The sequence below is a fragment of the Dromiciops gliroides genome, chromosome 2, assembly GCF_019393635.1.
Source record: "Dromiciops gliroides isolate mDroGli1 chromosome 2, mDroGli1.pri, whole genome shotgun sequence".
Classification (NCBI taxonomy): domain Eukaryota; kingdom Metazoa; phylum Chordata; class Mammalia; order Microbiotheria; family Microbiotheriidae; genus Dromiciops; species Dromiciops gliroides.
In genome coordinates, this window is record NC_057862.1 from 241,697,930 (window position 1) to 241,712,285 (window position 14,356).

Sequence of the window (14,356 nt, forward strand, 5' to 3'; positions counted from 1 at the left end):
TGTACAGTTATTTGCATGTTCACTTGGGAATTACAGTGTGAACTCCTTGAAGGCAAAGTCTGTGTTTTTGCTTTTCTTTGTACTCCCAGGACTTAACAAGGATCTTGGGACATAGTATTTAAGAAATGCTTGTTGACTGGCTGACTAGGGGCAGTGCAGCAGTTCTTAATGTTAGATGTAAATAACTTATAATTCTGTGCATTAGGTTTTAGATTTCTGAGTTATGGACTATAATATTTTTTGTTTTTGAATTCCTAGCCCCTAACTAGGAGTTTCCATATAATAGATGCAAATTAAGCTGAATTGAAGTAATTGATCTTAGGAATGTTCTAATTCTAAATTCCCATGATTTTATGATTTTCCTCACTAATTTGTTTTGGTTTTGTTTTTGTGGGGCAAAGTGACTTGCCCAAGGTCACACAGCTAGTAAGTGTCAAGTGTCTGAGGCTGGATTTGAACTCAGGACCTCCTGAATCCAGGGCCAGTGCTTTATCCACTGCACCACCTAGCTGCTCCTTTTTTGTTTTGTTTTGTTTATTTTTTAAAATTTCCCCACTATTAAAAGTTAAAACAGGTATGGGCAGATATTACTTTGTAGAATAACCAAGTGTGTGGGGGGGGCTAGGTGGCGCAGTGGATAAAGCACCGGCCCTGGATTCAGGAGTACCTGAGTTCAAATCCGGCCTCAGACACTTGACACTTACTAGCTGTGTGATCCTGGGCAAGTCACTTAACCCCCATTGCCCCGCAAAAAAAAAAAAAAAAAAAGAATAACCAAATGTCAGGGGGTAGACTAGTTGATAACCATTAGAATGATGAAACCTGGCTCTTCAGCACTAATCCAAGAAATTAATCCCATAGAGAACAGAAAAAAGAAAAAACCCAAAGATAAGTGAGTAACTGAGTATGCATATACACATACATAAACACACTGTCGTTTATACATATATGTGTGTACAAACACATATACAGGCATACATAATTACCTTAGCCCTGGTTAAGAACCATTGCTATAGAAGATGAATTCTACTCTAACCCTGCTGAAAGTCCCCACATATACACACTATATATATATATATATATATATATATATATATATATACACATACACATATACATGTATGTATATATAAATATATGCACACATATGCATGTTTATATATAGACAGATAACTATTTCAATATAATTAGTATTCATTGTAATTCCAAGTAATTTATTTTCTTCATTTAAACAGATTATTCAGAGAAGGGGTACATGACACCAAAAATGTTAAGAAACCTTGCCCACTAAACACCAAGAACAGATGTGCAGATGGGAAAGTTCTAGAGATAAGATGTCTATAAAATGTTAAACAAATGTAGATTATTTTTATCCTCATCAGAGAACAAGAGTTAAAAGTCTTTAAAGAGGAAGTCAATCCAAATGTAAAAGGGATATGGAGGAAAAGAGTCTCCCCTCAAGGAGTGGAACCCTTGCCTAGTACATTCCGAGAAGGCCCTTTAGGAGAAGTTCAAGAAAGGTTGAAATTCAATTCCTTGCAAACAAAGAGACTGCTCTTTCCTTAAGGTTTCTTACTAAATCTGAATGGAGGGTGGATTCTTACCTATCAGAACACACCCTTTTCTCCTAGCCTATCCAATAATATTTGAGTTCTCCTCACTTGGGAAGGACAGTACGTTCACGGTTAATCGACAGGTGCTTCTCACCAATGGTTGAATTTGACAGCGGCCAATGGGCTACGGGAAAGGGTTGATCTATGGGTTTGAGAATGAGAAACCAGAACACGGGGGGCGGAGACTCTCCTGCGGAGGAGGAGTGCTTTTCATTAGGGATTGAGAGTAGATGGGAGGGGAGCAGTTGAGGGGCGGGTAGTAGGGGGAAAGGATATTTCCAATCAGGACTAGTGTAACCTGTGGACCCAGGATCTCTGTGGCCAATGGGGAGGGAAGCTGGCAAAAACTGGGGGTTGGGGGTGGTGCTGAAGTCCCCGCCCGCCACCCGGTTCTCCCTCCCCGCCCCAGTTAGTCCGCAGGGTTGGGCGGGGCGGAGTGGGTGTCAGGTGGTCCTGGGCGTGCTGCCTTGGCTAGGAAGACAGGAGGAAAGGGGTGGGGAGGGGAGTAGAGAGAAGAGAGGACCGAGGAGCCGGGAGCGGCTCTGGACAGCAGAGCTGAGAGCGCTGGCTTCATGATCGGGTTCTCCCCGAGCCCGTACCCCTCCCACCCCACCACCCCTGTGTGGTGGAGGTAGACCAGGAGGAGGAGGAGGGAGGAGGGAGGAGGGAAGGCGGAGGATCCGGCCCGGCCCCCATGCTACGGTGAGGGCTCTTCGGGCCGGGACACCTCGAGGGGTTCTCGCTCCACATCCCCCACGCCGGTTCCCGGTCCTGCCCTATTCCACCCCCTTCCACCCTACCTGCAGCCGCCGCTGCCTTCGGGGGAGGGGTCCCCCAGCTTCTGCGGAGCCGCATGAACAATAGGCAGCGGCGGCTCCTGCGCTCCATGGATCTCCCGCTCCATGGATCCCTCCCGCGCGCTTCTCGGCTGCCTGGCGAGCGCTGCTGCCGCCGCCCCGCCCGGGGAGGATGGAGCCGGGGCCGGGGGCGAGGAGGAGGAGGAAGAGGAGGAGGAGGAGGGGGCGGCGGTGGCCGTGGCAGCAGCGGAGGAGCTGGGCTCCGAGCCGCCACTGCCCTTCTGGACCGCGGTGTTCGACTACGAGGCTGCGGGAGAGGACGAGCTGACCCTGCGGCTGGGCGACGTGGTGGAAGTGCTGTCCAAGGACTCGCAGGTGTCCGGCGACGAGGGCTGGTGGACCGGGCAGCTGAATCAGCGGGTGGGCATCTTCCCCAGCAACTACGTGACCCCTCGAAGCGCCTTCTCCAGCCGCTGCCAGCCGGGTGGGGAAGACCCCAGCTGCTACCCAGCCATCCACTGTAAGGGCAAGGCGGGACAGGCGGTGCAAAGAGAGGAGGGTTGGAGGTGCCGCGGTGGAGGGGAGGGGCCTGGCTCTAGTGGGGGGATTGGGGCAGGAAGGTTGCTGGGGGGGGGTGCCCAGAGGAAAGCGGGTAGCCGGTGCGCGCTTGCGCCGGGTGCAGGGGTTTGGTAGTGCCACAGATAAGATCCATGGTGCGCAGGCCGATCCTCGAATCTCAGGCTTTGGGCCTTCTCAGTTTTGATGGGACTACCACCTACTGTGACTTACCCCCACAAAGTCAAGTCCTAACTCGGGGAGCCCCTTACCCGTTACTGTGCAAGTGGGTAATAGTAGGCTCAGAACGACGTAGGTGTTTCTAAAAGCAACCTTAGAGGTTATCTAGTACACCCCTCCTCTTACACACACTGAGCATCTGTGAAAAGTGACTTGCCTAAGGTCACACAGCTACTACAAGAGCCAGTGGTCATCAATATTGTGAGGATCTTAGTCATCGGATCCACTAACCTCGTCTCCCTCCCCCACCCTGCACAGGCATTTGCTGTAAGGAAGACTGGGTAGTCCAAGGCAGGGCAGGGTTGAAAAGTTCATTGAACCCCAGGTTTTATCTAAGCTGACATTTCTGTGAAATATTGTGTGGTTTTCTCGGCTCATCTCTACACCAAGGAAGCTGTATCTTTAGGGGGCTCACGGTGTGAATGGATTCCCAAGAAGTAGTGAGTTGAGAGGGGGAGATTGTACCTGAAGTACAGAGTTCATTGGCCGAATTCCAGTTCTTTAATTTACCTACTGTTTGTTGTTGGTTTTTTTTAAAATGCCATATAAAGAACCTTTAGAAATATTTCTTGCTGTCTCTGCCTACAGTGACTAGTTGTTAAAACCAGTTGTTACTATGACAGACCATGATCAATAGTTATCTATAGTATTCTCACCATCTCGAATCTCTCAGTCATCCTCAACCCTTTCCCCACATCTGATAAGTAAATGTCATTAAACTCCAGGGATCTAGATTACCACACAAATCTCAGTCAATGCTAGTCATTTTTAAAAGATAGAAAGCAAAAATTATAAAATTCTTTATCTGAAATGCTCCTTTGTATGCTTAGACTTTTTTTGGGGGGGCAGGGCAATGAGGGTTAATGACTTGCCTAGGGTCACACAGCTAGTAAGTGTCAAGTGTCTGGGGTCAAATTTGAACTCAGGTCCTCCTGAATCCAGGGCTGGTGCTTTATCCACTGCACTACCTAGCTGCCCCTAGACTTTTTTTTTTAAAGATAGTGGGAAGACATGAATTCAAATATCATCTCTGATATTTATTACCTTGACTATCTTGGGCAAGTCACTTAATCTTTTGGACCATCATTTTTCTTATTTGTAAAGAAAAAAATGATGGAGTTGGATCAGATAACTTTTAAAGTATCTTCAAGTTTTAAACCTATGATACAAGTATTGAATATTTATACTTCTTAATAATATTTACACCATATTTCTTATCCCACTTGACCTTTGAAATAAAAGGAAAACACAGGTTCTTAGCAAAAAGGTTGTTATCAGTACTTAAATGTTCAGTGTTTACCTTAATCTCTGTTGTGAAACTACTCTGTGCTCTTGGCTTATAACTTATTTCCACAAAAGTAGTTTATAGTTCAGTCCTACATGTATATTTCTACCCTATATCATGGCAGAAATTTAGAACAAAACCAGAAATCTTTCTTTCTTTTCTTGTTTTTTTGCCCTTCCCCCCCCCCATTTGGAATCCCTACAGTTCTAACCCTGCCCTCCTTTGCTTCATTGAATTTAGAACTGCATATGGATACATATTGATCTTTATTATTCTTGGACTCCGAAAACAGCTTTTGTGAATGATGTCTATGTACTAAGTCCATTGGACTAAAAGCCTCAAAACTGAGCTGAGTGCTCTCAGATGCAGTTAGTGACAAACTTGATGTCATGATGGAGAAAGAAGTGAATGGGCATAATGGATGGCTCTGGTCATTTTGGTAACTATGTTAAGTCAGATTCTGTTTTCTGGTTTTCTGCCAATGAAGCCTTTGATCTTTGTTCAGGGGGTCCATTTAAACTTAGGGTAGAGAGAACTTAGCACCCAACATAATGCCTGACTCATAGCAGGTCCTTAATAAATGTTTATCTAATTCAATTGCACATAAACTCTTGATAAAAATTATATTGAATTAAGTATTTAGTAGATACTGAAAAGTTCACTTTTATTCCATGTCTTCCATTCCATGGCTTCTGAAATATGTTGCAGTGGTTTGGACTGGATTTATATGAAGATAAAAATTATCCTGAGTTCTATCATCTAGGTAGATTGACATTGTCCCATTTTAGGAGCTTTTCCTCCACTAATGGCAGAAGAGCCCAATTTGGGTCTTGTAAGATTTCCCCTGGGTAGAACTGATTGAGCTTCAATAGTGAGCAAAAGACAGGAAATAGAGTAATCCTCAATTTGTTCACCAAGGTGGAAAGAACTGACTTTGTTCAGTGGACCTTGAGTAATGTTGCTGGAATTGATACCTTTTGGAGGCTAAAGTCATTTAGTGACAGACAAGATCCCTGTGAATTCTTTCCTCTGGTCCTCATCATGGTTCTGGAGACTGCCAGCAAGTGGGCCTTTTGTCCATTAGGAGTTATCAGTCCTCCCAGCTGTCCAGGTGGTCATTTAATATCATATAGAAAGTTAAAATGGACAGCTTTGTCACCAGAGGCACGGAGTAGAATGAAGCTACTAATAATTATTTCCTTGAACAGTTACTAATAATTCTTTCCTTGAACTATCTACCTGGTGCCTCAGAATTTCTTCTGGGTAGGTGTACATTTGTGATTGAGCTCTAAAAACATTGTATATAGGGTCTTAAAGAACTTGATGTGAAGCACTAGATATTTTAGTTTTAAAGTGAAATTTTCTCATCTTCAAACCCCATTCAAATATAAATGACAAGAATTGCCCAAGTTTTGTTCCATCAAAAAAAATCAATTCAACAAATGTGTTCAACACCTACTGTGTGCAAAAGCACTGTGCTAGTTTCTTAGAGATACAAAGACAACAACAACAACAACAACCAGTTCCTGCTCTAAAAGAACTTATAGGGGCAGCTAGGTGGCGCAGTGGATAAAGCACCGGCCCTGGATTCAGGAGGATCTGAGTTCAAATCTGACCTCAGACACTTGACACTTACTAGCTGTGTGACCCTGGGCAAGTCACTTAAGCCCCATTGCCCTCCAAAAAAAAAAAAAAAGAACTTATATCAGACTAGGGGGTACAAGTAAATACAAAGTATACATAAAATAATACAAGTAATTTTAATAAGGAGGGAGTGCTAATGACCATAGGGATAAGGAAAAGTCTTCTGTAGGAGGTGACAACTGAACTGTGATTTGGAGGAAAGGAGGGGTTGTGAGAGGCTGAGGTGATGAGGAAGGGCAGTCCAGAGATGGGACCACTTGTGTAAGTGCACAGAAGGAGGAGATGAATTATGTACATGAAACATGTACATATGTACATGTGATATACAGGAAACAGCTAGCTAGCAGGGCAGTTTAACTAGAGAGAGGAATCATATGAAATAACACTGGATAAGTACTTATGCGCCAAAATGTGGAGAATTCTGGGTAGTAGACTGAGGAATTTTATATTTCTTACAGAAATAATAGGGAGATTTTTGAGTGGTGAGGTGACATGATCAAATCTGAATTTTAAAAATATTTAGCATGTGTGTGAAGATAGGAGGGCTATTATAGATAATTAGGAAGCTATTGATGATAATATAAAGTATATAACTTTAAACTTTGTGGAGTACACCCACATCTATTACTTCTTATAAAATAGGATAAGCCTTTATTTTAATTGTAGTCAGCATAAGTAATAGAGTTTAGCTCCCAGTAGGGTTGACATATATTACCCAAGAGCTTTTCAATGTTCTTTCTCATTCTTAAGGGTAAAAAAACCTTTTGTTTACATTATGTCTTCTTGTGTGGTGTCATCTGAGGGACTAAATTGTTTTTTCTGTCAAGAAATGTGTTTATTTTTCTTTCAAGAAGAGCATTTATTAAGTTTATTTGCTAATTTATACCTTCATACTGCATAGTAGAAAGCAAAAGGGAGGTTCCGATGTGCTTTAGATTTTAATTATGAGCATCCTTAGCTATTTTTTTGTAGAACAGGAAAATTCTGGGGAATCTGCAGCTCACTTGCTCTGAGAATGCTGAAATGTACATTTATTATTGCATGCAATCTGGGGGGGTGGGAAGCATGACCCCAAAGGGAAACAAATAGGTTTTTTGTTTTATGATAGTTTACTGAGCTGCAGCTTGTGCTGAAAACTTCATGACCTGATTCTTGTTTGAAACCAGCACTAAAGTTTTATAGGAACAGAGAAAAAAGGTTAGTTTCACAGATAAATTAACTACAACCCCCAAGAAAGAAACACCAGTTCAGTGTCTTCTCAGAAAAGCACTGACCCTGGATTCAGGAGTACCTGAGTTCAAATCCAGCCTCAGACACTTGACACTTCACTAGCTCTGTGACCCTGGGCAAGTCACTTAACCCTCATTGCCCTGCCAAAAAAAAAAAAAGATAAATTTTTTAAAAAGTCATTCTTCAGTGTCATTATTTTCATTATGGCTTTCATCTTCTACCTGGAAATCAGTCTCAAAGTTAATACAGAATATAGAGATATAGAGATATATATACACATACATACATATATACATATATGTAGTTTATATACCCACACATATATACCTATATATATGTGTGTTTCCTAAAATATGAAATAAGAAACTAAGGTTTTATGTTGTAATCAGAGGTCTTTACCATATTTTGCCATGTAGCCTCCTTTCTCTCCCTTCTTCCTCTGAGTGATGGAACCAGAGGAGCTGTTCCTTCAGCACCATGAATTCAATCTCATAGGACAATAGATTTAGAGCTGTAAGGGTCGTCAAAAGCCATCTAGTCCAAATCTTTCATTTTACAGTTGATGAAAAGTTAAATGACTTCCTCACACAGGTAATAAGTGTCAGAGACCAGATCTGATTCTGGGTGATCTGACTTCAAAGCCAGCACATCTTCCATTTCACCACCTTGTCTTTCAGCAATGATTCATATCATAAGTATACTTTGAGCACATATTATGTGCCATGTACCCTGCTAGACACAAAGAAAGATTCAAGGGAAGTATATTGCATGGTTCTTGCCCTCAAAAGAAGTATAATCTAATCAGGAAAACAAGACATTTACATGAAATTTCTTTCAACAAACATTTCTTAAGGATGTATGATATGCAAGTAACTGTGCTAGGTCCTAGGGATACAAAGACAAAAAAATAAAACAAAGAAGTTCCTGTCCTCATAACACTTTAGTTGAGGATAAAGGGATGAAACAAGTGAATAATAGATATTAGAAAATGATTAAGTGCACGTTTGGGATCAGACAGAGTAGCTGAGAACAGTCTTCTTCCATAAGAAGGTGTAGGGACATGGTATTATTATAAGAGGTATATGATCAACCAATTGAAGGGTGGGAAGATGTATCACATTCCATCCTCCCAACCATAGCCAATCATGGGGCTTGTCTTACAATACAATCACATCTACCCATATCCCCTCAACAGTACCCAATCTCTCCCCTTACAATCCTGGTATAAGGCCATTGAGGGTGGTTATAACCTAAGCACTACTTAGGCACCCACAGCAGGATTTACACAATTGCCATAGATATATTCTACCTTTCTGGATATTAATCAATCAACAAACATTTATTAACTGTCTGCTATGTATCAGATGGCATTCTGGGTGCTGGGGATACAAATGCAAAGACTGAAATAATTCCTAACTGCAAGAAGTTTACATTCTAACCGGGGAGAAGATGTGTGTGTGTGTGTGTGTGTGTGTGTGCGCGCGCGTGCGCACACATGCACATGTACTTGTGCTTCTACATATAGTATACTGAAAAAATAACAACAATAAATGCAAAGTATTAAAATATAAGGTCACTAATAGTTCAAGATGGTACTTGAGTATTGAAGGAAGAGAGGGCATCTATCAGGAGGAGGTAAGGACAAAAAGCACTCTAGGCATGGTGGATAGCCAGTGCAAAGTGTAAAGATGAATGATGGAATATTTTGAGGAAGAGAAAGAAAGTGAGTTAGCTGGATCTGAGTGTGATATGGAGGCTAATATCCAAAGAGTTTGGAAAGATAGATTGAGACTAGGTTGTGAAGGACTTTCAAAGCCATTTATATTTTATCTTATAGGCAATTGGGAGGCATTGGAATTGATTGAGCAAGGTGGTGACATGGGCAGATCTGTGCTTAAGGAAAATACTTTTGGGAGAGTGTGTAGGAAGGGTTGGAGTGGAGAAGGTTGTTAACAATTATCTAGATGAGAGGTGATTAGAGGTGATGGACCTAAGGAGAGAGTTGTATGAATAGAGGGAGAGGTCAGACTCTGGTGTTAGAAATGGTATAATTTAGCAATTGATTAGCTATATGAAGTGAGGGAGATAATGTGACAAAGTGATGAAGTGACAAGTGAGGAAGATAATGTGACAAGTGTGATAAAGAAGTGCCAAGATTGGAAGCTTAGGAGACTTGGAGAATCATGGTACCTTTGGCAGAAATAAGGAAGTTTGGAAGATGGGAAGGTTTGGGGGAAATAAGTTCAGTTTTGGACATATTGAATATGTAGCACAGAGATTGGCAGCTTATGACTGGAGAGTCCGTTTTCAAACTAAGAATAGTTTTCACATTTTTAAATACAAAAAACAGGCCCATTGTAGTTTGATAACCCCTGTTTTGAGTTAGAGATATCTCTGGGACACATAGTTTGAAATGCAATAAGCCGTTAGTTGAGAGCTGAAGCTCAGATGAGAGACTGGAAGAGGATATTTAGATCCGTAAGTCATCTGCATGGAGATGACAATTAAATCTCTGGGATCTTATAAGATTATCAGGATGAAAAGAGGGCCTAAGACAGACCCTTGGGGGAAAATATTCAATTAGGGGGCTTGATATAGATGATGATGGTGGTGGTGGTGGTGGTGGTGGTGAGAGAGACACAGAGAGAGTGAGTGTGAGAGAGAGAAAGAGGGGGGGAGAGAGGGAGGGGGGAGAGAGAGGGAGAGAGAAGGGGGGGGTAGAGGTGTGTGGTAAGATAGGTAGAAGAAAGAAGAACCAGGAGTGTGTTATAAAAACTTAGAGAAGAGAATGTTTGCAAGAGAACAGGATAGTCAACTGATAGGTTGAGAAAGATTTTGGCTAAATTTAGCAATCAAGAGATTGTTGGTAACTTAAAAGAGAACAGTTTCAGTTGAATGAAGATGTTAGAACCTAGACTGCAAAGGGATAAGGAGTGAATGAGAAGAGAGGAAGTGGAAGCTGGGAGTCTAGGGAACTTTTTCTAGGTTTGGCTTAGAAAAGGAGGAAAGATATAAAACAATAGTTTGAACACATGGCAGGCTCTAATGAAGGTTGTTTAATGATGGGGAGATGTGGGCATCTTTGAGGACAGTAGAGAAGGAACCAGTAGATAGGGAGAGGTTGAAGAGAAGATATGAATGAGAAGGTATGAATGTGGTTGGATTCTGTTGAAGAAGATGAGAGGATGTGGGATCAAGTACATATGTAGAAGGTTTGGAGGGCCACCTCATTGTCAGACTTGGGGAAAGGAGGAGAGAGTAGGGGATGATGTCAAGGGGTTTTGAGAAGAGGGAACTCAAATAGAATGACCCGTTTTCTCAGTAAAGTAAGAGCCTAGTTCTCAGCTGAAGAAGAGGCAAGGAAAGGTGTGGGAGGCTTGAGGGGTATAGAGAAGGTTTGAATGACAAATATGGTAATGTTTTACATAATCATACATGTATAACCCATATCTGATTGTTTGTCATCTCAGGAGGGGGAGGGGACCGAGGGAAAGAGGGATAAATTCAGAACCCCAAACTATAAATAAAAATGTTTATTAGAAAAATAAGGAGAGAAGGTTTGGAATAACTTCTGTGGTGAGTGAGATAGGGGCTCAATTTGGAAGGAATAAAAGGACTCTTTCTGCAGTGAGGGCTAGTTCAAGTTAGATAACATGAATTTATAATGTGCTCAGTCAGCTGAAGATTGAGGAAAGGCCTATAGGTGTTTTTTCCCTTTTTTGTGTGTGTTTGTGTGAGGCAATTGGGTTTAAGTGACTTGCCCAGGGTCACACAGCTAGTAAGTGTTAAGTGTCTGAGGCCATATTTGAACTCAGGACCTCCTGACTCTATCCACTATCCACTGCACCACCTAGCTGCCCCTCCCCCCTTTTAAAAATAAGATTAGGATCTTTTAATCATTTGTCTCTTTTTTGGGCAAGGCATGCTGTCTTTACTAAATGCAGAAAATACCACCTAACTTTAAGTGTTTTTTAAATAAACTGCCAATTGCATGACAAAATTGAGATGAAAGGAAGGCAATGGTAGGATGTGAGAGCTATACTTTAAACAAGGGAAGATAGTTTATAAACAACCTTTGCAAATCATTGGCAATTGGAACAAAAGAGGAAACAATCCCAATCAAACACACTGACAGAATGATCAGAAGGGAATAGTGTAGGTATATAGGTCATCTGTCAAGGGACCTAGGAATAATTCTGAATTTTATCTTTAAAGTTTTTATTTCAAGATATTTTGTATTTGATCTTTGCATTTATATTTATATTATATCTATTTATTGGTTGTCCTTGCAGAGTTGAATCCACTAATTAATATAGGAAGTCTCTAGGATGGATTTAGAAGTGGGAGGGGGCAGCTAGGTTGCACAGTGGTTAGGGCACCGGCCCTGGATTCAGGAGTACCTGAGTTCAAGTCCAGCCTCAGACACTTGACACTTACTGGCTGTGTGACCCTGGGCAAGTCACTTAACCCCCCGTTGCCTGCCAAAAAAACAAAAACAAAACAAAACAAAAAAAGAAGTGGAAGGGACCGTAAGATCATCTGGTCTAATTCTCTTATTTTACTTCTGAGGAAATTGAGGCTTAGTTAAGTGTCAACTTAAGTGACTCCTCCAAGTTCACCAAGGTGTTAATTGTCAGAGTTAGGACTCAAACCCAAGTCCTCTGACTCCAAATACAGCGAGTGTTCTTTCCACTGTCCTGACAGTGTTTTTATAAACTGTAAAGCACTATGGAAAAGTGAACCATTATTCTCTTCTTAATCTTGGATTTTCTGTGTGGCGCATGGCAAATATAATTCTCTCCTAAGATTTTTCTATATGAGTTTTATTTGCCAGCATTTTATGGGGAATTACAAATCTTTTTAGAAGTAACAGGGTTACTGTGGAGAAGATGATGATAATGGTGGTAGTGATGATTTTAGCAATATATCTGATATATATGTGTGTATTTGCATATGTACCTATATTAGTTTGCGACGTATTTTTTTTTTCTTTTTCAATGAGGCAATTGGGGTTAAGTGACTTGCCCAGGGTCACACCGCTAATAAGTGTTAAGTGTCTGAGGCTGGATTTGAACTCAGGTACTCCTGATTCCAGGGCCGGTGCTCTATCCACTTTGCCACCTAGCTGCCCCAGTTTGCGATGTATTTTATACACTTATATTGAACCTAAGAACAAGTCTGTAAATTAGGTATTATCCCCATTTTACTGATGAGAAAATTCATCCAGTGAGATTAAGTGATTTGTCTATGGTCACACAATTAGGAGGAGTCAGAAGCAGGATTTGAACTGAGGTCTTCCGGACTATTCGTAATGCCATCCTGCCTCTCATTTGATCTCCTCAAGAGCCCTGTGAGGAAGGTGCTATTATTATCCCCAATTTATAGATAAGGAGAGGTTTGTTAACTTGCTTAGGATCACTCAGCTGATAACTATTTAAGGTAAATTTGCATTCAGGTCTTTGTTCCTGACTCCAAATCTTGGGCTGTATCTACTTAGCCCCTTCCAGTTCTAAATCTATAATCTTATTAATTATCCTGGGTACCTCAAAATGAACAAACTCAGTTCTGCAAAGGCAAGCAGTAAGTCAGGACTTTTTATAATGAAGTAGGAGGTCCTTTGTATTATTCCACTTCCTCATGGTGATTCTCTTAGATATGAATGCTGAGTAACACATGTAAGATTTTGCATTCAGGTTTTAGTTGGCCCCTGCAACTAGCAGCTCTGTAAGACCATTGCTTTGCAGTAGCTTGGCAAATAGCCACAGCAGCCACTCACTAAGAGAGAAGAACTGCCTAGGCAGCAACAGAGCAAGAAAATAATGCTGACTCCATTCATTTGATTGTCCACAAATCCGCTATGGAGGAACATAAGCTTAGATTTAAAAGTCATTGGTGCCTCTTAGGATATATGTATGTGTATATATTTATATATGTGCACATGTATACATATACATGTGTATATGTAGGTATATGCATATACATGTATATGTGTGTATGTGTATATACATATATGGAGAAGGAGAGGGGACAGGAGAGAGAGAGAAAGAGAAAGAGAAAGAGAGAGAGAGAGAGAGAGAGAGAGAGAGAGAGAGAGAGAGAGAGAGAGAGAAAGTGCGCACTAGCTATTTTACAAGAACTCAAATGAAAAATGAGTCTCAAATGAAATAAAGTAGATAGGCCTTCTCTCCTTGCCTCTCCCTCTTAGAATCTCTAGCTTCTTCAAGACATTGTTCAGGTGCCCTCTCCCATGTTTGTAAACTTTAAATTATGAGAAATGTGTTATTATTGTCGTCATCACCATCATCACCATCACTGTCCTCATCCTCTTCTTTTTTCTCCTCCTCCTCTTCCTCATTTTATTACTTCTGTTTATTTATTCTGTTTACCATTCATCTTGGTTAGATTGAGAAATGACTCTCTTTTTCATGGGGAAGCCCATTGCTCTATGATTAGTAGCAGGTATTAGATGTTATTTCACGTAGCAAAATGAAAAGAAAGATTTGGTCAGAAAGAAGGAACTTACATTCTGGCTGAGAAAGTACAATGGGACATCTTTAACTGTACCTCCCTTATTCCTGGAATGCCCTTCCTCCTCTCCTCTTAGAAAAAGCTTGGTTTCTTTCAATGGTCTTCTCAAGTGCAGTCACTAAGAAGCTTTTCCTAATTCCTTCCCTCCCCACCGGGTGTTGGTACCTCCCTCTAATACTTTTATTTTTGTATGCATACAAGTGTATATGTTATTTCCCTTGATTAAATGTAAACTCCTTGAGAGCAGAGATTTCTTTGCTTTTGTCTTTATGTCCCTAACGCATATATAAAATGCTTGTTGATATATTGATTGATTTAAAACTCAACAAGTCTTAAACAGAACTAAATGTTAACCTCTCTCTCAATGTAGTGGATAGAGAGACCACCTTGGTTTCAAGAAGTCTTAGGTCAATCCTGCCTCTGACACACATTGTCTTATGTGTCCCTGGTCAAGCCATTTAACC

At 41.2% G+C, this 14,356-nt stretch overlaps 1 protein-coding gene across 3 annotated transcripts in view; it reads left to right on the forward strand.

Moving 5' to 3' along the window:
• The first annotated feature begins 2,300 nt into the window (after positions 1-2,300).
• The window catches only part of MAP3K9 (mitogen-activated protein kinase kinase kinase 9), a 128,044-nt gene continuing 115,988 nt past the window's right edge, over positions 2,301-14,356 (forward strand). For all 3 annotated transcript variants that reach the window (XM_043982198.1, XM_043982199.1, XM_043982200.1), the window contains exon 1: positions 2,301-2,930. In XM_043982198.1, coding sequence (XP_043838133.1) covers positions 2,516-2,930 — 415 coding nt within the window. In that variant the 5' untranslated portion in view covers positions 2,301-2,515. The remainder of the gene's footprint in view (positions 2,931-14,356) is intronic.